General features: G+C 47.4%; 1 protein-coding gene across 1 annotated transcript in view; it reads left to right on the top strand.

The window, feature by feature from the left end:
* The first annotated feature begins 10,567 nt into the window (after nucleotides 1-10,567).
* The window catches only part of LMNB1 (lamin B1), a 43,489-nt gene continuing 30,173 nt past the window's right edge, over nucleotides 10,568-23,883 (top strand). Inside the window, exon 1 of the mRNA XM_006266900.4 lies at nucleotides 10,568-11,331. Coding sequence (XP_006266962.1) covers nucleotides 10,976-11,331 — 356 coding nt within the window. The 5' untranslated portion in view covers nucleotides 10,568-10,975. The remainder of the gene's footprint in view (nucleotides 11,332-23,883) is intronic.

The following is a 23,883-nucleotide window of genomic DNA, read 5'->3' as shown; positions in this document are numbered from 1 at the left end:
CTCAACTTAAGCCATGGCCTAGGGGCATCATTAAGTTCCTCAAAAATTGGTAGTGAATTGAATGTAAGCAGTTTTTATAGACTCTTAAATAGTCTGTTTACATCAAAGATCAGGAGGAAGAATATGAGATAGAACAGACAGCCAAGGAACAGGAGCAGATCTGCAAGTACCTGTTATGAGTCTCATTGTTTTATTCAGTTGAGAGTCAGTCAGTCTGATATGGGTGCCCCTGCCCCAAACTGGGGCACAATGGTCAGCTGCTGAATAAACGAGGGCCAGTGCCAATGATCTAAGAACTTCAGCATTACTTCTCTAACTCGTACCAGTCAGTTTTGAGATGATGTTATTAGGTTTGACAAGTTTGTTTTCATTTGTTTGTAGATGATGCCTGTAGGTAAGACTGTGGCCAAGGTAGACTCCTAAATGTTTGGGGCTGGGTTCATAGTTGACCGGTTTTCCACAAAAGCTGATTTTTAGTTGGGCGTTCACCTAGGTTTTAGTGAGATGAAAAAAGAATAAACTGTTTTGTATGGGTTGGGCTTCAAATACCATCCATTAAAACAGTCTTCTAAGTTTGCCAAATTATTATGGAGTGTAGTTTTAATCATGCTAGTAGAATCAGAGTCCTGTGTTAGGATGGAGATATCATCAGTGTAAATAAATATTCTTGATTTTGTATAAGGAATGTCATATGTATATGAATTGAAGAGCATGGGTGCCAGAACAAAGCCCTGTGGTAAACCGTTGTTGACAAATCTAGGACTGCTTATTTTACCATCAAGGAAAACTTTGTGTGTGGATAAGATATTGAATGGTATTGTAATAATTTTTATACACCTGATAGTTTTCATCAATTTAACCATAAGACTCTTTATCCATACTGTGTCCTAAGCCGAAGTGAGATCGATAAGGGTTGCTCTGGTCTTCTATTTTCTTTGAAATCCTGCTTCAGTAAAGGAGGTGAGAGCAAGAACTTGATCACAGCAGCTCCTTCCTGATCTAAAGCCCATCTGGTCTGCAGAAAGCCTGGGCTCCAAAACAGGGCTAATTCTAAACAAGGGCACTCTTTCAAAGAGATTAAAAGTGTGCACAGAGGAGAAATCTGAATCTAATTTATTCTAACTGTAAATGTATTCAACTTAGATGCAATTAAAAAGCAATATTATAATATATAATGCATACCACAAATTAATCATGAGTTGCAAAACATGGTAGACCACTTAATTACTTCTAGCAGACGAAAAATATTTAAGCTAAACTATAAACCAAAGGATAAGCACCATATTATGTGGCTTTATTCTATGATTTAAGAGGAAAAAAATGTCTGTAATTTCCTTGACCAATAGTCAATGAGGCATTGATGACTACAATCTATGTACTCAGGCCCTCTTGTGTTACTCAGTAGCAACCTCTCTGTCTAATTTAGGAATGTCACTGATAGACTTTTACAAAGGAAATCTCTAATACAGATTATGTGCCCCATATCAGGAACAGCACCATACCTAGACCCCTGGTGGCCCCGGGCCAACTTTTAGTATCGGGCCCCTCTTTGTCAGAGATAATGATAATAATATTTGGACAATGGGAAAAAAATTACCATTTTTGGGCCTTCTTTCTGTCTGGGCCCTGGGCAGCTGCCCAGTTAGCCCAGGCCTGTGTCCAACCCTGATCAGGAACAAGCTTTCCAGAACTATTTGGTACATTACAATATTCAGCTTCTGCTTCCTGCCTCACCCCTGGTTGTGGGGCAGAGCAGTCTAAAGAGCTGAGAGAACCTATGGTTTGGGGAGACCCAGGGACCCTGCATGGTATGGGGATATTGATGTGGTAAAGCAGGGGGGCACCTGCCACATTGCAGTTGGGAGAGGGTGTGCTTGTATGGTGCAGTGGGGGAGCACCAAAACGTGGCATGGAGGGGGGGCACACGGTGCAGCCCGGAGCCATGCGGTATGTGTCCAGGGAATGTGTGCCCCTGGCCATTGGACAGTCTGCCTTAAAAAGTTGACACGGGTGACATTTCCTGCTTTTCCATTTTCTGATGGATAGAGATGGATCACATTAATGGAACAATCAAGACGTTTCAGACCCATGCAAATAAAAGCTACAAAAATATAACCAGTGATGTATGATAATTTAGGATGAATTATCCTTTACTAGTATTGGAGCTAACCAGTATTCTAGACCACTTCAAATGGGAGATTTAAAAATGGGATAGTTTTAGGATTTTCTTTTACAAGAATCCATTATTTTTGCTGACATATAGCAGGAAATACAATCTTCATCAAGGTGGTTAGACCAACACACTTAAGGCAGAGATGCCTCAGATGTTTCAGAGAGGTATGAACTTTTGTAGAAAGCCACCTCCCTCATTAGATACTACAAATGAATAGATTAATAGGCCCATTCCTAGGTATTGATGAAGTAGGTGGTTCCCTACAAAAGTTTATGCCTCCATGAAACACTTAGTCTAAGGTGCCACCATACCCTACCTTCACCTGACTATCTTCACTCTTCCTCTATGTTTTTCCATTAGACTAAGACATATAATTAAAACTGGAGCCTGATAAACTGAAAGTATACACTTAGTATGGGGAAAAATACCTGTTCTTTGTATAGAGTGATATATCCTTACAATAAACAAGCTGACCTTCCTAGACACAATTATTAAATGTTTCCATCTATTTTTTTTAGAATCAGATAACCTGATTCATCACACAGATTCCAAACAACATAAAACCCTGAAAAGCTAATATGTGATCAACCAGTGACAAGGGAAAGGTTAAAGCTGGAGCAAATTCAAGTGTCTTTAACTTTGAGTTCCCCTGCCAAAAAATACATCAGATCTTATACTTACCCAATTATAAAATTGGAAGGAGAAAGGAAACACACCCCACCCAAAAGTCCTTTTGCAATCAGTATTCTCTGCTTCAGAAATAATAAGCGGTAACACATGAGGGTCTCAGGGGCAGTAGTGACACCCCCTGATGGCTCTATGATGGTGCCTTGCACTGCCCATAGAGTGTCCTCCCTGCTAACTTTTCTGCCACGCCTTGATGTTTCTTATGGTTCTAAAAGGGGGCTGTCTGTGGCTGTGCATTTATGTGGCCTCAGTTTGACTGAGCCCCTGCTAGGCTTCTCTGGCACCCTGCTGGGCCTCACTGGTCCTCAGGCCCCTAGCTGGGCCTCACTCTATACCTGTGCTGCTAGAGGCCACTTCATACCTTGGGGCTAGTTGCATGGCTCCAGTGCTTCCCTACACCACGCCCCAAGCCTCACAGGTGTTACCATAACATTGTTCCCTTGTTGGGGCTTCAGCCTCTGCACTTTTACTCTCAGCTAGGCCTAGCCCAGGCCCCCTGTATCAGACCTGGCTTTGAGACACTAGCTTTGGTTTGACCCTTTCAGGTACTGGGCACCTGGCCCCTGCCTGGTCGTGCCCCTCTAGGGTGCCAGGCCCCTGGCCCTTGCCTGGCTCTGTGGCCTTGCACTCTACCCCTCTCTAGGATCAATTCTTACTTGGGCCTTGAGCCTGCCACTGGCAGGGCTCAAGGCAATTGCATGGCTGCCCCTCAGGCACTAATGGGACCTCTGTATACCACCCCTACAGTTCCAACCCAAACCATCCATATAACTATTGCATAAACCTAAGCCTCTAAACATAAACATAATCCTAGGGCTATAACATAACATAAAGGGGGAAGCAGACCTCTGCTCATTTAGGAGGGGAAATTTTCCCTCACAGCTCAGCTAGGATAGCCTCCCAGCCCTGAACTATATCTTAGTGAGCTCCCTTAGCCTTGTGTAATACCACACTCCCGTCAGGAGCCCTGCCGCCAGGAGCTCTTCACCCTGTGGCTGCCAGGGAGAGACTACCTGGCTAGCTCAGGCTCCAAGTTTATCTTCCCAGGGCCTTGCCCCTTTGGGTCAAGGAACTGCTTGGGCTGCCTGCAGGTGCCTGCTAATTGCCTCATTGCCTGGTTGCCCTGGCAACCTGCAGCTGCTGCACTCTGCCTAGCCTGCAGCGCTCCCCCTGCATCCCAGCTGTTTCTCTCTTAAAGGAACAGGGAGCCTCAGGCTCTCTGTTACACAAGCTTAAAACAGAATCACAAAGTTAAAATTACTTCCTTGATGAAATGAAAACTAAGGAACTAAAAAACAAACAAGTAAACAAACCAAAACAAATCAAATCCAAATAAATTCCCCAAAACAGATGGAATCAGAGCCAATGCTGAACACCAGCAGGTCCCCCAGCTTGTCTTTCAATATTCCAATTTTTATTTAGTTCTGATACTGCTAGTGTATACTGATCATTTCACTCTAGTGCCAGCTGCAGTGTAAAACTACCTTATGCTGTAATCCTACTTTGCTATCAATTTTATGTTGCAGCAGGTGCTGCAGAGATGAAATCCTTTTTTTTTTCCTTCCCGTTTCCACTTTTTCAGCCTGCTCTGCTGTTTCCAAAATATTGGGAAATATCAGGGGAAAGCAAGAAAAAATGGAATTACTGGTAGGTAATAGCTCTCATCAGCAAAGGTGCTAATTGCAGAAAAAAGTAGGAACAGAGGGTCTTGTTTGTGATTGTCCACTATCACAGAGGTGAATTGTAGTCCCCTGTCCCATCCCCTGTCCCCCCCTTAAAGTGTGAGGCAGATCTATAGGAGCCAAAGGAGTTGGAATTAAGCGATAGTCTTGAAGCTCGCACAGTAAAACATGACTTCCATAGAGATAGCCTTGTCTCATGAAAAATTATCAGGATTTGTGGGCAGAGCCGTGACTAAGAGCAACCATTGTTCTAGATTTTTTAGGACATTAAAAAATGTCCAGGCTGTGCTCTGGATAGATTTCCTACAAAGAGAGTTTTTGTCCCAAATTTGAAAAGATGATCCTAGGTGCTAGACTGCATTCTGACCAGGCCCAACATTTGGAAACTCTACAATTACACCACCTTCAGACTAACTGGCTGCTGCCAATTTCCAGGCTGCTAATGTCTGTGGAGTTTTTGGACCTGTGTCCCAGATTTTGCTCTCTGAAAGTTAAGTCGCTTTAGCCATAACTCATTCTACAGTGAGATAATCCCATTAAATGATTTTAAGGAAATTTACCTATGAAATACTTAGTGTTTTGGGGTGTCACGGCGGAGTCCTACAGGAGGGCCGTGATCTCCTTAGGGCCCCCTCTCCGTGCCTATTCGGCCCAAGGGCACCCTCTATTCTCGCCCGCCATGTCTTTGATCTTGAGTTAAGTTGGGAGGCTGCCTTACGTCTCCTAGGCACGGTTAGCTGGGACATCCATCCCTGTGTTCTCCCGGACCCACCGGGGGTCTCCCTGTACACTGGGTGCGTTCCAGGCACCCTAGCCTTATGGGCTATGCGTGGCTCCTACCAACCCCTAATACCACGCCCCAAGCCTCGCAGATGTACTGGACGTTGGTTTGTCAAAATACATGCCCACTCCCCCCGGGCCTCCTCTGTAGTCTAGCCCACTCCCGGGCCTTCTCTAATATACGACTCCTCACGGGGACTCTCGTCGAGCCCACTCTGGGCCTTCTCTAAAATAATCTAGCCCGCTACGGGACTTCGTACCAAGTCTCTGGTCCTTTAGGCCCACCGCACGGCTACCCTTTCTTATCCAGGCTCACCGCACTGCTATCCCCTTTTGCCGGGGACCACCGCAGCACCTTGCCTTTCTCCTGGGGTGTTGTACTGCTAACCCCTTTCATCGGGGTCCACCGCAGCACCCTGCCCCTATCTGAGGGCTATTGCCGTACTAGCCTCCCGCCGGCCTCGCTATGCCCGTCTCAGGCTTCTCAATAGTCCCCCTTCTCTGGGACCTTACATGCCCGCGCTGGGCTTCCTGATACTATCGCCCCCTCTCTGGGGCTTGCTGTGTCCCTGCTGGGCTCCTTAATAATGCCGCCCCCTCTCTGGGACTTGCTGTGCCCCTGCTGGGGCTCCCTAATAATACCGCCCCCTCTCTGGGGGCTCGCTGTGCCCACGCTGGGCTCCTTAATAAGGCCGCCCCCTCTCTGGGGCTTGCTGTACCCCCGCTGGGGCTCCCTAATAATGCCACCCCCTCTCTGGGGCTCGCTGTGCCCACGCTGGGCTCCCTAACAATGCCGCACCCTCACTGGCACCGGGGTTCCCACACCGCTGGGGTTTCCCCCTGAGAATACTGCGCCCTCACTGGCGCTAGGGCCCCACACCCCTGTGGGTCCCTATGAGGCCTCCTCCAACCCCTTATAGCCTCACCCTTGCCACCGGTGTAATAAACAACAACAAAACCACAAGCCTCCTGGCTACAACTTAACTTAAGGCCGCCTGGCTATAACAACATTGCTCCAATCTCCCAGAGCCGCCATCCTTTACTCTGCTCTGCTCAAGCAGTTCTCGCATCTCAGCCCCGTGAGCCCGAGCCCGAGCCCGAGCCCGAGCCCGAGCCCGAGCCCGAGCCCGAGCCCGAGCCCCTGCCCCTGCCCCTGCCCCTGCCCCTGCCCCTGCCCCTGCCCCTGCCCCTGCCCCTGCCCCTGCCCCTGCCCCTGCCCCTGCCCCTGCCCCTGCCCCTCTGACAGCTAGCAGGAAACTGCCAGCCTGGCCTTTGTTCTAGGCTTTATAGGAGCCAGGCCCTGCCCTACATTACCAGCTGACCACCCTCAGGTGTGAGTCAATCTATCTGGAGTTGCCCTGGCAACTCACAGCTGCACTCATTATCCCTGCTAGGGTTTTTCCCCAGCAGTTTTCCCCTCTCTAGGAGCCGGGCAGCGAGGTGCCCCGCGACATGGGTTGGTTTTTTTTTGCTTTTCTTTCCAGTAAACCCTTCCCACAACTGGCTAGTACATCTCTATCCAATTTTGGAATCCCATGCTAACATTCAGATCATCCCCTGGCCTCAATTGACACAGCTAAATTAAGCTATTGTAAACTAAATGAATGACGTGGGCAGGACAGATTTTTAGGTCTTCCCAATGCTAAAGGTCCTTCTTATTAGGGAGGGAGGAAGGGACACTGTTCTAGGCTACTATATTTGTGGCCCTTGAGTGAGATAGGGAAAGAGGGTGGCCCCCAAAGATAAAAGCCCTACACTGTATTTGTGTGCTTCAGAGATGTGGTAAGGAGTGTGTATGGCAACAGCCCCCCAACACTTCCTGCTGACCCAGCTCCAGAGGTAGAACTAGAAAAAAGACACATGGTGGGGGACTGGTTCATGGGCTTGATGAATAGATGAACAGTGCAGGGCCAGCCCTATGGGCTGGATCATGTCCATTCATAGGCAGATCTATGATTTTTGGAGAGCAGAAGATGTGCAACATCACATATTTTTTCTCTAGTTAAAGAGAAGCTAGACACTTTACTAATATACTAGGGGTTAGCACTGTATGATTCAGTTTAAGATCAACTTCTTCAGTGCTGCCTGAATAGAAATACTACTTCTCCTCCCATGCATATGGTTTTAAAGTTTGGGTGGGGCAGGAATCAAGGTGGGGGGTGCAATTGTACTACTGCACCCCCCCTTCCCCCAATCTGCCTCTGGGCCCACCTACTCTCCCCCCGCCCACTCCACCAACTGGATCCAGTGACCATGGTACTGGCTCTAGCAAATCCATAACTGTGCCGCACACAGCTTCCATTCTGTCCGGTCCAGGACACATCATATGTGATGCCCACTCCAGCCAGTCTGCTACTTTGCCATGTGCAGCAGGTCTCCTAAACCAGCTGCAGCAGGCACTATGTGCAGCACTGTCCTGGATTAGCCAGAGTGGGTACTTGATCCGACAAGGGCGGGGGACCCCCTTCACCATTCTAATACCCATTCTGGCTGATCCAGGACTGTGTCACACACAGCACCCACTCCAGGACCTAGGTTGTATGTGGTACTCTCCCCAGTCTAGCTGGAGTGGGCACCTTGGGCAGCTCATGTCCCAGACAGGCGAGAATGAGCACTGTGTGTGGCCCAGTTCCAGACTGGTCAGAGCAGGTACTGTGGGCACTAGGGCCAGGATGCACAGTGGCGGGTTCTAGACTGGCCCTGCATGGGTGCTGCGTGTAAAGGTCCTGGAGCAGGTGCCGCACAGGGCCAGTCTAGCACCCACCCCATGTGGCCTGTGGCTCAACTCAAGAACCAGGTTCAGCACCAGGGGCTGGAGGATGGGGATCCACAGGCTGGCCAGATCTTTGACACTCCTGGCCTAGGGAGTCCATCGATAGCACGCAGAGGAACTCTGTCTTGAGTGTCAGTTACCACAGAATCTCCTGCCTGCTGCACTTGGAGCACTGTGGAATTTGTTTTCTGTTAATACTGATGCATGGCAAGCTTCCCACGGATGAATGTGACATCTTAATCATAATAAGCCCTCAATTGTTCAATATATTCCTATTTAATGGTAAAGTTACTGACTTTTAAGGAGCAGTATCTGGGATCCAGTCCTGGATAGTCCACACACCACCACAATAGGAAGCAGTTTACACCACTCCTGGTTTTGGTCATTGTGGACACCATTATGTAACAGATAGGCTACTTAGCTCTGCTCAGAAGCAAATCTAAGTAAGGTAGCCATGTTCATACAGTTCAGAGAGGCACAGCTAGTTAACTGGTGTGGGCACAGCTCTGCGTTAATGCATCTTCCTGAACAGGAAGCAGTGTGGCTATCTCCTAATTCAGAGGCCTTATAGCTGTGTTCCTGTGGTTCCAGGCAGCATTGTGCTGCCTCCTCTCAACAGATACATGGGGGCAGTAAGAAGACTTACTGTTTGGAGTCATACGTTAAGGTTTACTATTAGGCTCCTACTTTTGGAAAGCCCTGTGCACAGGTCTGGTATTTGTTTCTTACTCTTTCCTAAATAGAGAGTAGCTAGCTGTGTTTTCTAGACAACCGCACTAATAGCAGCTGCCAGTGTTATGGCTGAAATCCTAGTCTGGGGAGGGGGAGGAAGGGAACCTCGAGCAGCTGGGACTTGTACAACTGGATGGTCTGCACTACCCTCGGCCCAGCCCTGAGCAGAACACTGTGGCACTGCTCTGGGACCAGGATTTTCAGTCAGGGTGAAACCCTATTTCACAGAGTTCTTAGGGACATGCATCCCAGAAATTCAGAACTGTCCTGGAAAATCCAGCATGCTTTGTCTCTTTCCTTAATGGGGAACTTCTGCATACAACTTCTGAGGGCCACGTGGCATGGGGTTTTTTTGGAGGGGGGTGGGGGTTTGAAGCAATGTCTCCTTTAGTGAGAGTGCTCCTAGGAGTCAAGTGACAGGAGGTGTTTTCAGGATCCTGGCTCAGCGTTGTTTTGCATTGATGCGACTATGCCTTGAGGCTGTCACCTCTCACAAAACTGAGATGCAAACAGCGAAATCTCTCACCTCAAAACTGATTTACACCAAACGGCTGAATGAGTTTCTTCCCAGCAAGCGAGTCACGAAGGGTGGGAGCTAGCTGTGGCTCTAGTGGGGAAGAGTGGGCACATGGGCACATGGAGGGAAAGATTTTTGGCATGATCTCTGAGGCAAGAATTTTAAAGTGATATCTAGGACCTGAGAGAGGGTATAGTGGTACCCACAAGCTTGTCTGAGTCCATCCCAACCCTGCCATGGGTCATGGGGGTGTGCGTGCAGTGATATCTAGGACCTGAGCATAGGTGACATGTAGGTGGGACACGGGGGAGGGGGCATGTGCCCCGCCCCCCCACCACTCATGCCCCCCTGACAGTGAGCCCTCTGGCTGGTAGGGGGCACGGATTAGGAGTGTCGCTAGTAGGGAGGCCAGAGCAGGTGCATTGCAGGTAGGGGGGCACTTCCGCCACCACAGTGCTGCTGGTATGCTCCGTGACCGGCCGCTGGAGGGACCCCCTCCCCCAGACTTGGGGGGCACCAGTCGCCCATGGACCTGAGCAAGGGTACTGTGGCACCCACAAGCTTGTCTGAGTCCACCCTGACCCTGTCATGGGTCCTGGCTGTGCGTGTGCAGCTGCAAGTGTGGCCTGGCAGGACATGCATGGCGGGTGCCTACATTGGCACAATGTGGCCCTGCGCTGAGGGGGGCGAGCAGCCCTGGAGCTTCGCTGGACCACGGGCAACTACAAGATGCCCCCACAGCCGCCCCCCTAGTGCTGGGACAGTCCAGTCTCTCAGGCCACTGCCCCCTGGGGACTGCAGCCAACCCCAGCCGCCAGGCCTGCTGGGGATGGAGGCGCTCGGGGCCACGCTGCGTGCGTCGAGGGGTAAACCGCGGGGAGTGCAGCCCCCCACCCTCCCCCGACGGGAGCTCCGAGCCCGGTCGCACAACAAAGAGAAGGGCAGGCGCAGCAGCCCCTCCCCCGCCGCGCGCCGGGAGCGAGGGGCGGAGCCCGAGCAGGGCGCGGGCTCTAGGGAGCTGCAGGCCGGGCCCGCGGGGGCGGGGCGTGGGAGGGGGAGGGGCGGGGCGGGGCGGGGCCGCGCGCCGTGACAGTTGCAGGCGGGCGGCGGGTTTTGAATTTAGTGACCATCTCCATAAAAGAGCAGAGCCCGGGCCGGCCCCGCGCCTCATTGGCCGAGGGGCGGTCACGTGGGGGCGGGAGGGGACCCGGCGGCGCGGGAGCCGGCCATATTGGAGCGCGCGGAGCCCGCCTGCCCGTTCTGCCCGGCGGCCTCGGCGCGCCCTGCCCTGTCACCGCACCCCCTCGGCTTTTTATTGCATTTCACTTTATTTTATCTTATTTCATTTTATTTTCATTTCCCCTGCCGACTGCACCCGGGCGCCTTTGATCCCCGCCGCCCAGCCGGGAGCGTGCAGCTTTTTCCCTCCTTTTCTACTTCATTTTATTCCCGCCCCCGCTTCCCAGCTCTTCCCCTGACCCTCGCTTCCCTCTTGCACCGGCTGCGCCTGCATCACCGGCCCCACCCCCCACCACCCAGCCCCGCGCGCCTTTTTTTAACTCCCCCCGCCTTTTAGTCTTTGAATCTCGCGCATCGGCCCTTGTCCCGCGCAGCCTCCGCGATCGCGGGCCATGGCGGCCTCCACGCCGGCCGGGCCGCGGAGCCGGGCCAGCAGCGCGGTGAGCACGCCGCTGAGCCCCACACGCATCTCGCGGCTGCAGGAGAAAGAGGAGCTGCGGCAGCTGAACGACCGCCTGGCCGTCTACATCGACAAAGTGCGCAGCCTGGAGACGGAGAACAGCGCGCTGCAGCTGCAGGTGACGGAGCGCGAGGAGGTGCGCGGCCGCGAGCTCACCGGCCTCAAGGTGCTGTACGAGGCCGAGCTGGCCGACGCCCGCCGGGCGCTAGACGACACCGCGCACGAGCGCGCCAAGCTGCAGATCGAGCTGGGCAAGATCCGCGCCGAGTATGAGCAGCTGCTGTGCAGGTGAGTGCGCCGGGGTGCTGCCCCCCCCCCCCCTTCCCTCCGGCCTTGTTGGGGGGGGACGGTGTAGCCTCGCCCCTTCAATCCCGTTCCTCCTGCGTGGCGATAGTGAGGTGTTGCAGAGATTGCACGGGGGGGTTGCAGCTGGGGGAATGCAAGGTAGCACCCCGTTCAACCCTGTCCCCTGTGCATGGTGGTAGTGGGGGTGCTAGATAGTAGCCCCCATCCTCTATGCATGATTTGGGGGCGGGGGGGGGGGGGGGGCTGCAGCTGGGGGTAGCAAGGTAGCATCCCTCCCTCCCCATTGTATGTTGTTGAGTGGGGGAGGGGTGTTGCAGAGCTTGTGTGGGGGCAGTAGCAGCCCTGGCTTCCCATGCAATCCCTGCCCCACCACTTGTGAGGTGGGGAAGGTGTCAGCTCTGTGACCTCCTCTTCCCCAACCTTCCCTGTGAGGGACTGATTGTCTTTAATGTGTGTGTGCCTGTGTATGTGGGTCTGAGCTGAGGTGGGGTAGTGCTTCACCCTGTGTTTTTTGCAGGGGGGGGGGGTTGGGGTTTTTTTCCCCCACCACCCTGGGGCTGTGGGTGCTGGGGTCCTCCTTAGCCCTCAGCGAGACTTGGAGCCTGGTGGCTGCCCCTCCAGGGCACAGACCAATGCTGTTCTGTCCCTCACCCCTTGCTTTTCTCCTTCCCTCCTTTTTTAGAGGGAGGCAAGCTGCTGTTTCCCTTTTCCCTCCCTCCCACTTCCTCCCATTCATTTTCTTTCCAAGGGTGGGGGCACCTGCCAGAGCCCACCTGGGTGTGGATGAATGGTGGGGCCGCCCTGTGTCCCTGCCCCGCGCCTGAGGGGGATCCCGCCCTCCCTCGGCCTTGGCATGGCTGTGAGCCCTGCCCAGGTCTCCACAGCTTCCATTGTGTCTGCACAGGAAGCACCCCCGCCCCAAGCTCCTTGATGCACAGTCCTGGAGCACCTCAGAGCCTGGCCCCCAGGCAATGTGGAGATCCAAAGGTTGGCAGGGAGATGGAGCTTCCTCCCCCCAAGAGCCAACTCCATCATGGGGAGCATCCTGCTCATGTCCCTGGTTGTGTCCCTTTAGCCCAGGGGTGGGCAAAATGCGGCCCGCGGGCCAGATGCGGCCTGCCAAGCCATTCTATCCAGCCCGCAGGGCCCCTAAACAATTTAGAAAATTAGTATTAATCTGCCCTGGGCTGCCTGTCATGCAACCCTCAATGGGCTGCCAAAACTCAGTAAGCGGCCCTCTGCCCAAAATAATTGCCTGCCCCTGCTTTAGCTCTTCCTCAAGCCCCTGTTAATCTGAGACCTGGGAGGGAGAAAAGTAGCTGGGGTTTTTGTTTGTTTCATAGAATCATAAATGAGGGTTGAAAGAGACCTCAGGAGGTCATGTAGTCCAACTGCCTGCTCCAAGCAGGACTATCCCCAACTAGATCATCCTGACGAAGGCTTTGTCTAGCTGGGTCTTAAAACCCTCCAAGGATCTATTACTGTTCATCATCACTGTTGCACTGAGTTCAGTCACGCCCAAGAGCCAGTCAAACAGGCCCCTTGTGCTGGGCACCCTATCACCACAAGACAGCTGACTGCCCCTGCCGCAGCCAGTTCCTAATCTGAGCAGGCCAAAAGGGGGTTCTGCATCCAGAAATTGCTGTGCGTGGGTGGTCTCAGCTGGGTATTATCCCCCCACCCCCATTCACTCTCCTTGTTTGTTTTTCTTGCTCTTTTGGCTGTAAAACTTAAAAATAACTGAAGCTTGAATAACAAAACCTGTAAACCCAGTTCTAGAGTGTGCATTGGTTTTTGTGTGTTTTGTTTTTTAAACGGTTTTATTGAGTAAATACCTGTCAAATGGGACTGAAGTCCATGTGGTCTCTAGGTTCTTGGTCTGGAGGTTCAAAGTCATCCTTTGTTTTGTGGTGATGGACTGTTGCTTTCCTTTTTTGGAGCAGCTGGTGGGTTTTATGTATTGACATTTTTAAATCTTGCAATAGGGAAGGCTTTGGAAAGGAAACAGAAAGTCACATCCAGATTAGAAGTGTTGAAGGGTTGTAGCTGTGCTGGTTCAGGAAATACACGAGACAAGGATTTTTGTGGGCATTTATCCTTTACTGGACCCACTGCATAGTTGGGATGGAATTAGACCAGCTTGTGGGTGCCCCAGTACTCTTGCTCAGATCTCAGATATCATTTAAAAAATCCTTGCCTTGTACAGATTAGAAGAGGTTTAATATGGGAGATGTCTAAGTATATTCCATGATTAAATGTCCTCCTTTTTAAATTAAAAAAAAAAAAGTCATAGGACAAGCCAAGCCATGTTATCTTGCAAGAGAATTTTGTGGGACTGCTTTCTCTGTACATTTTTAAATCTTTTCAACAAAGCTTTCAGTTATATTGTCACAAGATTCAAATTGGGTACAGGCTTTTTGTTAGTTTTTTTATTTGAATTTTAACCATGTTTGGTGCTGAGTTTTCTTTGGCTTGTCCTAAAATTAGGTTAGTTGCATTTCAGTAAGTGTTTGATAAGCTCCTGTCTTGCTTTGTCCGGTATGAGGTTTTGGGTTTAAAAAAAATTAAAAAAAAAAACCAAAAAATCTTTGCGATGGGGAAGAAAGCTTCAAATGAAAGCATCAGTGCATCGCTTCAGTTGTATCTGCAAATAGCTCCAATGATACCTTTTCTGTTCATAGGTTAGTCGAACAGCAGCAGTGTGTAATTAAGAGGGTAGCCAGTGTAATTGTTGGTATAGAGTCCTGTGGATAAGTCACGAAATTGTTAAACTGACAAGATTTTTAACTGTCTAGAAAACAGGCACTAAAATAATTCATGTTGGTGAGGAGGGCTCAAAAAAAAAATCAGAGGTGAGGTGGTGTCATTTCCCTGAAGCTGATAAGTAGAAGGAGCAAAGATAAGTCAGAAATGTCCTTCTCTTTTTCTAGAAATTTGGTTTGTAGAAGATCCAGACTCTCTTTAGGATTGTCACGCGAACAAAAAAAACCCTAGCTCCTTTATTTTCTTGGGCCATCTGAACTTACCCAAGTATAGCTCTGGACCAAGTGGGTGTGGTTAGAAAGAGACCCTTAAACTCTCTCTAACATAATCTTCTGCAGTATATGCCTAGTAAGGCTTGGTTTTTTTTAGATTTGCCTATTCCCTCATGTTTGGGAGGAGCACCCCATTAACATCTGGAAAGTTACCTCATTGTTGTCTTTCAAATCCTTTTTGTAGGCTGTGATGCCTACACAAGAAACTGACAATAGTTGAGCTGAGACCATGGCCTGTCAGGCTGGCTAATGTCTCATTGTTACCTTGTACTTCCCCATCTGTCTGTTTCTATCTGTTCTTCTGTTATTTTATAAAGAGTTGCAAGCCCTTTGGGGTAGGGGCTGTCTCTGTGCAAGACATGGTACAAACACAGAACAGTGTGGTCTATGATTATGCCTTTTTGACGGTATAAACCAGGGGTGGGCAATTATTTTGGGTAGAGGGCTGCTTACTGAGTTTTGGCAAGCCATCGAGGGCCGCATGACAGGCAGCCCAGGGCAGATTAATATTCATTTACTAAATTTTTTGGGGGGGCCTTGCGGGCTGGATAGAATGGCCTGGCAGGCCACATCTGGCCCCTGGGCCGCATTTTGCCCACCCCGGTATAAACAGATGTCACCAAATCAAGTGCATCAGCGGTACTGGGATGTGTCCTGACAACTGTTCATTCAGTTTCCCAAAAGTTCTCTTCTGTGCAAGAGGAATAGCCCTTCCCCCCAAAGGAAGGATGAAAACTTGAGAGCCCTGCATTCAAGAGGAGAAAACTTAGGCTTTATTGGGCAAAGCAGACATTGCCTGCAGTCCCACAGGGGCCTGATTCTGTGGGGTAACGCTGGGGCGCACCTCTACAAACAGGGGAACTTGGGTTTCCTTGTGTGGAAAGATGGCCTTGAAAATTCCCCAGGTTTTGCATTGCACCAAGTCCCACATCTCACCGTGCCTCTGTTATGTTATGTTATGGCTGAAGGGTCGTACTCAGAGGGTGGTTGGTGGTGGACGGGTCATATTCGACCTGTGGGGAAGTGGGCAGCGGAGTCCCCCAGGGCTCGGTCCTTGGGCCCGCACTGTTCAACTTCATCAGCGATTTGGACAACGGGGTGAAAAGCAACCTGTTCAAATTTGCTGATGATACCAAAATTTGGGGTGAGGTGGGCATGTTAGCAGGGAGGGAAAGACTTCAGAAAGACCTGGATAGGTTGTAGGGGTGGGCTAACAAAAACAGGATGCGTTTCAATATGGACAAGTGCAGGCTGCTGCACTTAGGTAGTAGTAACCAGCAGTACACTTATAAGATGGGGAAACTCCCTTCTTGAGAGCACAGAGGCAAAAAGGGATCTTGGAGCCGTCATTGACTCCAGGATGAACGTGGGCCGACAATGTTAGGTCACAGTCGGCCCGGCTAACCAGAACTTATCGTGCATCCACAGATGCATCTTCAGTAGGTCCAGGGAGGTGATCCTCCCTCTCTATGCAACACTGGTCAGGCCACAGCTGGAGTACTGTGTCCAGTTCTGGGCACCCCAGTTCAAGAGGGACGTGGACAACATTGAGAGGGTCCAGAGGAGGGCCACCCGCATGATCCGGGGACAGCAGGGCAGACCCTACAATGAGAGGCTACGGGATCTGAACCTGTTCAGCCTTCACAAGAGAAGGCTGAGGGGGGACCTGGTGACCGTCTATAAACTCACTAGGGGGGACCAGAAGGGGTTGGGGGAGACCTTGTTTCCCCTAGCGCCCCCCCCCCCGGGATAACAAGGAATAACGGCCACAAGTTGTTGGAGAGTAGGTTTAGATTAGGCATCCATAAGAACTACTTCACAGTTAGGGCGGCTAGGATTTAGAACCAACTTCCAAGGGAAGTGGTGCTTGCTCCTACCCTGGGGGTCTTTAAGAAGCAGCTTGATGCCTACCTGGCTGGGGTCATTTGAGCCCAGTTTTCTTCCTGCCCAAGCAGGGGGTCAGACTTGAAGATCTACAAGGTCCCTTCCGACCCTACTTCTATGATTCTGTGTCCTGTGCAGGGGATGCCCTGGGATTACCTGCTTGGGGTGATGGGGGGGAATTCAGGCAACTCCAGGTTGTCTACTCTCCTGCTATAAAGCACAAATGTTGGCTGCAAAAAATGTTTTACCGTGGGACAAAGGCAATATTTTCTTTCCCTACCAGTAGATCCTTTTGTTGAATAATGTAACAATAGAGTTCCTTAATAGAAATGTAGTTTGTTTTTTATGACCGCAGTCGTGCTAATTGGTGCATAATTCTAGGTGATTGTTAAATATTTTTAAACATAGGTATTTAGGTTTCTTTGTACTTTTACTTTCAACATCTTAGAAAAATTAAGGGGGTTTCAAAGCAGTCTGGAGAGGAGGAGTGTTTCCTGGTGGCCCATAGAATTTGTTGATGAGGTGGTCTGCTGCTTTTATTTATTTATTTATTTATTTATTTTTTAATCCCAAGATGCATTTGAAATAGGGCCTTATGTAACTTGTTCTTAGTGGTCTACATAATTGCTTTTATCTCAGACTACCAGTTCTGCCATTTGCATGTGCTTTGCAGTGAAAAAATTGCCAACTTCTGACTTTATGTTTTTTCCATTGCATTGTTCTGATCTGCAGACTACCTTATGCTATATAGCAGTGATTCTCAAGTAGGGTGTCACTGTACCCTGAGATTCCTTGAGAGCCTTTAATGGGTGATGTAGGATGCCACCCAGTGGTAGCACTGTTCCATATGCAAACATGAGTGACAAGATAAACACACAATTCTAATAGAAATCAGTAGTTGTGGTCTTTCTGAGTTCTTTGCAGCTGAAAAACAACTTGATTCTTTTTATGTGGTCAAAAAAAGGTAAAAACTAAGAGCCTGCATTTTTTTGAGGCATGCCATGAATCTTAAAAAGTTGAAAACCACTGCTGCAGAGAGATCAGACTTAGCTTTGCACTAGTTAGCTTGGTTCCCAGAAGCTGTCTAGCTGCAATCTGTGCAGGCTAATTTACCCTACTTCTTGGCAGGTAAATTAGCTTGGGCTGAGTTTCATACTGCCCTGGATTAAATTGTTACTCCAGTACAAATTGTACCTTTATAGTGGCCTACTGAGCACTCTTCCTGTTGCAAGGTGCTGGCTTTCCTCCTTTTTGAGCTCTTTTACCATTTCTCTCTGCCTCTTTAGTCCACTAGCATGGTTTATTACTTGTAGATTTAAAAAAAGACTATTGCTGTATTCCAGTTTCGTGGCTAGCGCTTCCAGGGGGCACCCCCTATGCATTGCCAATGGCTTACAATATAGGATTCCCAATCGGAGTGGAGTGGCTTTGAGCAAATAGGCACAGTTGTAGACTGAATCTCTTTAAATAAATAACTAAATAAAATAAACAAATTATCAGTTACCGTTTTTAACAGTAATGCTTGGAAATCTCAGCCAGGATTGCGGTTGCACAGGGTGCTATGCTGTGCTGTGTTGTGCTGTGCTGTGCTGCAAGATCTTTCAGGAAGTGACTAAATGCAAACCAAGAACAAGAGGGGAAATTTATGACAAAAATATGAAGATGAGGGCTTAATGTCGCTGGACAGTTTGGTGAGTCAGGAGTAGACCTCAAATGGTTTTTACTACCAGTCTAGCATCCTGTGCTTATAATCATGCTGACTCTTGTGGTTACAGAATTTATGCTCTGTTTATTTGAAATGGCTGTTTCAAATGAGCAGCAAAATCAAAAATAATGAGAATAAAATCTTGAGGTGCAACTGAGGTAGTAGTTCATGAGATTCACTGTCACCTATCAAGTGTTCTGAGTGAGGTTCTAGCAAAATGAATAAGGAAAGTTCATGCTTGTTCTTCCTGTGACAGTCTCTGTTTTCAGACTCTTGAGATTGTCTATTATTGATGAATGCTCATTTTTGGAAATTACCTTATGTGCTAGGTTAGAAATAATTAATTGAGATTCTTTTAATTTCTTCATTGCATGAGTTAACTATGCTCTCTAGGAAATGTGAACTGGTGTTCTGTAAACATGAGGTTTCCTAAGTGAACTAGCATTTGTTTTATGACAGGCTAAGATTTCTCTGTGGCAGTTGTCCAATGGCTAGGCACATCTGTTCTTTCCCCAGAGAAGATGCGGTAAAATTTGACATCAAAGCAAATGATGTAGATAAATTAATGTATAAATTGAGGTTTTAGCTGTCACTGGCTGACATCAAGCTTATTAGAATGCTACTGTGATGTTGGTAACTTCTAGAAAGAACAAATCTAGTCTTGTGCTTTGTTTCTACCACCATCTCTCTTCCCCCTTCCCCACCATCTCAAACTTTTTATGCAATACCATTACTATTCATTCCATCCAGGTAGAGCACACTGCAACTGCAGATGCTTCATCAGCCTGGCAAAGTGTATTTATACCCAAAAGCTTGCAAAGAAGAATTTTTTCAACTGTTTGAGTTGGTCTAATAAAAGATATCAGCTTTATCCAAAGAACCTTAGACCAACACAGCTACAACCTATACTCCTATGCAATATAAGTAACTCTTCTGCTTAATCTGTAAAACTATAGTCTTTCTTCCAAATTCTTATTTTAAAAGAGAGGATTTGTGAGGTAGGATTGTTCTGTTTATTGGGCAGCAGCTTGAATGACTGGGCAAGTGTTAAGTATAGTACAGCTGGTGTACAGAGCAACTGCTCAGAAGAACTGTTGTATTAAAGCAAGCAAAGTTGAAACAGCTGCTCCAGGGTTTCCTGTGGTGCACATGTGGTACATTTCTATGCTTTGGAGAGACTGTTTTTGAGGAAACCATCTTTAATATATATTTAAAAAAAGATTTTTTTCTTCTCAATTTCAACATTATCTTGGGGAATGAATTCAGGGTGGATAGCTGGAAAAATGCTGAGGCTATATCCAAACTCTAACCTAGGTTTGCAGTAAGTCATTGAGCAAAGCATGTTTGCACTTTGAATATTCCTCATCTATGAGACTTCTCAAATTGTAGGGATTCTGAGGATTAAAATTTTGCAGGGTGCTTTAAATGTTCTTGTATTTTATTTGTTTATGGTTTTGAATGAACTGGAAATAACACACCTTGTAGGTGACATGAACTCTTTCCATCGGATGTTAGAATGCAGTGTGGTTTTCATCCCAGCATGGCTTTGGGTTTCTGCAACTTCAGTTTAAATTACTTGAAGCACTGGGCTCGCAGAACAGGTTTTGATTATTAAATTTAACAGTTGCTGTGGTTGCATAAATTGCTGTGGTTTATATGGTTGGACATGCTATTAAATGTATTCTGAGAGAGCCCTCTTATTTTACTAGTACGATGATGCAAGTCTGAACTCATTTTGGTATCTAGGACCTCTGGCCTTTTCAATAGTTCTAATGCTTTATGTATACAATCATGAGGTTCCTGAGAATCCTGTAATTTTGTTGCTTGGATTTCCCTGCGGTTCATGAGGCTTTGAATAGTAGTACAGGCAACCTCTGCTTAGCACTCTTAATGCTCAGTTTTTTTCTGGAACCAATTTAGTGGAACTATGTTAAGCTAAACCCATTTCCCCATAGGAATTAATGGAAACAAATATAACTGGTTACCGCTGCTTCTCACCACTGGTGCTGCTGCTTCTCCCTGCCCACCGGTTGCTCTGGCACCACATACCAGCCTGAGCCCTGTGCTTGTGCTGTCCTGCGCTGGGCCTGCGGCATGGGCTCCATGCTCACGCCGGCCCACCCACTCGCTGCCACTTGTCTCCCTGCCTGCCACTGCCATTTCCCCACCTGCCATCACTGCTTCTCCCCGCCCACCCGTTCAGTGTTATAATGGAACTCGCTGAGCGCTAAGTGGAATCAGGTATGTATTCAAAATCGGTGCTATAGTGAAATAGCGCTAGGCGAAGCAGCGTTGAGTGGGGATTGCCTGTATTGAAATAGATCTGAATCTTTTAAGTTTGCCAAACAACTGTAAAGTGAATAGCAGCAGAGGTGCTACAGGGGCCAACAACCTACAGCCCCGGGAGCTGTGGCTTTGGGGACGCGTGCTCTCCCTGTGCCACAGCCAGGAGAAGCAAATGCCTAGATAGCAAGCGTCCTTTCTCCTGAGGTGCAAAGTCTTGTATGCTCACACACATAATGGGAAGACTGCTAGACATCTAACAAAGACAGTGTCAGTTTATACTAAAAGGCTGAACCAATTACACGCTTATGAACTATCCTAATCCAAGACAAACTAACAGTAAGCCACATCTAGTATGCTAAGAGAAACTGCGAATCTGAAGATTCCATAATGTCTACAACCACAGCAGTACATGCATGGGAAGAAACTGAAGCAGAGGGTGCAATGCTTCTCTTTCAGTGAAACGGTACAGGTTTTTCTGAAACCTTAGCAAGATGGCATCAGGGGCACAGGGTCCTGTAGTCTCTCCAACATGCACCTTCTAAGGAAGAGATGATGAGTTGGAGTTAGAGCTCTGATGAATGAGAGTCACATCCTGGAAACTTTTTGATCACTTGGAGAAGGATCAGAGATCAATTCAGAGGACTGTGAGAGAAGAAACTTACATCTGGGACCTCTGGTCCAACCAGCTCCTCTAACAACAGCAGCAGTTCATATGGCATGAATTTGTACACAGCTGGATTCTTTAACTGCATCTCTGCAGGAAAAAGTGTGTGCTGCCTTCGTTTTTCTCTACTAGGTAATTTTTTCATCTTTATCTCCAAATAGTCCTTTGTGTTTTCCTTGGAAAGTGTTCTATCATTCTTTGGTTGTGAGAACTGATTACATCTCTGATAGCTATGTACTGGTGTTACAGTTTAAAGAGGAGTCTAGCCAGTTGTGACCACCAGTATCCTTCAGTCTTCACAGTTTCAAGACATGAGTTTACATCTATTTTAGACTAACAAAATATTCTACCCTTTTGAGAGATGTTACTGGAATGTGGTGATGGACTAGACAAGCAAATACTATGGTGATCTACTTGGCTATGTTGGGCAGTGCTTCCTTGTCACAGAGACCATTTTCAGTCTCATCTTGGGAGATTGGCATCTCTCACTAACAGTCTACAACCCACTCTAAACTGGATCTGAGGTACCAAGATCCAACTGTTCTCCATACCTATAGAGAAGTAGCCTCTATAGATAAGGAGAATGAACAACTGGATCTTAGGGCTGGACACGCATGCTGAGGAAGAGAAGAAACCCCTGACAGAAGTGGAATATTAGTAACTTAAATTAAGAACTGGAGACTGAGGCTTCACCTGATGAGAATGTGGGTATTGTAGCAGTTCTTTCTTAGGAAGACTGTTTGCAATTTATTGATCTTGTGGATAGGACACTTCCCTTAGTGACTGCCAAGGAAAATTATCACCCAGTTCTTGAATATTTTTTTTCTTTTTTCTGACTCATAAAGAAGTATCTTTTTCAGTATTCGATAAAATAGTCTTTAGCCACTAACAGTCAATATGGGATAACTATGAAGAATATATTTTTTTCTAGAAGTAACCTTCTCTCTATTTTATTGTAATAGCAGTCAGTAAAGCAAGAGTAGGCTCCTTTTTTATTCCATCTTCTGATGGGGTAGGAAATTGGTTCTCTGTGAAGAAAAATGTGGTGTTCTTCTCTTGGCAAATACCAATGGGTGCTGGAAAGACGGAAGCTCCACTCACACGGGAAAGATCTCATTATTTGATCTTCTGAAAATGTTTTCAAAAAGTAAAGAAGTGGATACTTTGATAATGGAGTAGATCATTGTGAAACACATTCTTGGAGCTTCCTGAGGGCAGGTATATTTGCTATAGGTCTCCACAGGCAAAAACCAGGGTAAGGCATCTTAGAGTTGAAGGGATGCATTTATTTAATACTAAAGGTAGCTGAAGATTTGGGAAAAATGAGATAGTGTCTAGCATGATCTCTGCATGTCCTACATTTGTATGTGGTGACATGCGAACACCTCTGACGAGACTTAAACCACATGAAAGCTCATTATACCAATTCCAAAGAGAAGAGAAGGAGAATTAAAATATCTAGCCACAATCTGGATACTTCCAAGTATTGGAACGATTTCTTTCAGCCAGCCTTTTTATTGTCTTACTATGCTGAAATGTGCTGGTGTTGGTAGCAGCAGCAAGTATCTTTCTCGCTGCCTCAGCAGAAATGGAATTCTCTCAAGCTTCCTTTATACTCTGACTATACCTTCTTTGTCAGATGTCAGGTCAGATTTGACATAATAGTTGGGCCCTGAAGATCAATCATGGGTTTATTCCACTTTCTCCCTTTTGAGAGACCAGCTGTCTCATTCTTGATATACAGCAACCAGTCATGTCATCCAAGTGTAAGCTTACCTTTCAGATCATTTTTATTAGTTCAAAACCTTTTCTCCATTTCCCCCCACCCCCCTTTTTTTGTATTTCCCTAGTTTCATACTACAGTGTGGTAAGAGCAGAATTTTTGCTGATAGGAGCAACAGAAGCCCTGAGACTATCTTTTAGAAATATGAAGTTATCCCAGGTGTTTCCTGGTACCGGGGGAAAAAAGATGGTATAAAGTTGATATTACTAGCTCTTGCATCAGGAAACTTGGTTCTTTATTTTGTTGTCTTACCTTATCTCTTTAAGTTGGCTTGCAGCCCTCATTTTAAAGGCTGTTGTCTATAGGAAAATCTCACCATGAGTCTTCATTTTTTTCTTTCTTGGTCTACTGGGTGCTTTCTTTGTTTTCCACTGATACAAAAGATAGTGTGGTTCTAACTGCTCCCATATGGTTAAGACCATGGTATGCAGGAAAGATTGAACTCTTGAAGGGAATTTACAAATTCCTGGCCATGTGCAGGGTCTGTTATCTTAACAGATGGGGATAATATATTGCCTGGCTCTTTTGCCAAGGCTAAAAGATTTTAAGAGGAATTGGGGGGGGGGGGGATAGTTTGTATTTGAAATTCAATAATTTCTTATTCTAGAAAGTAGTCTACTTGTAAATGTTATGGTTTTAAATGGGATAGATTTTCATGTTCGTTATCTGACAAAGGCGCAGATGCTGTACAAACACCTCTTCTGTGTATTAAGTATTTTACTCTCTAGCTGTACCTAGAAAGATGAAATAGTCTCCTAAAGTGCATTTGGTGTCAGTAATGACAAATTCTATCAGTATGCACAAAATATATGTTCACCTGTGATATAACTTAAAAATAAGGCTTATTTAATATTCTTCCATTTAAGTGATTGTGTTTAGTTAAGGGACCTCAATTGGGTCTGCAGCTGATGAGCTCCCCATTTGAACCTATTGAGGAATGTAATTCATTTAACTTGTCTGTTACTTAAGAAGCACTTATAATAACAAATATATTGGCTAAACAGGGGTGTCAGACATATGGCCAGACTTGGTCTGTTGGGCTCAATGCCATGGCTGTTGGAGTCACTGCATTCCTGCTGTTTCAGTGTCTCTCTGGAACCCAGGGAGTTAATGCTGCTCACTCCTTCCTTCCATTTACTTTCTGGTGAAATTTGGGTTTTACAGTTGCCCACACTAA

The sequence above is a fragment of the Alligator mississippiensis genome, chromosome 3 (genome assembly GCF_030867095.1).
Source record: "Alligator mississippiensis isolate rAllMis1 chromosome 3, rAllMis1, whole genome shotgun sequence".
NCBI lineage: Eukaryota > Metazoa > Chordata > Crocodylia > Alligatoridae > Alligator > Alligator mississippiensis.
Note: the sequence above shows the minus strand (reverse complement) of the source record. Positions and strands in the feature narration are given on the sequence as shown.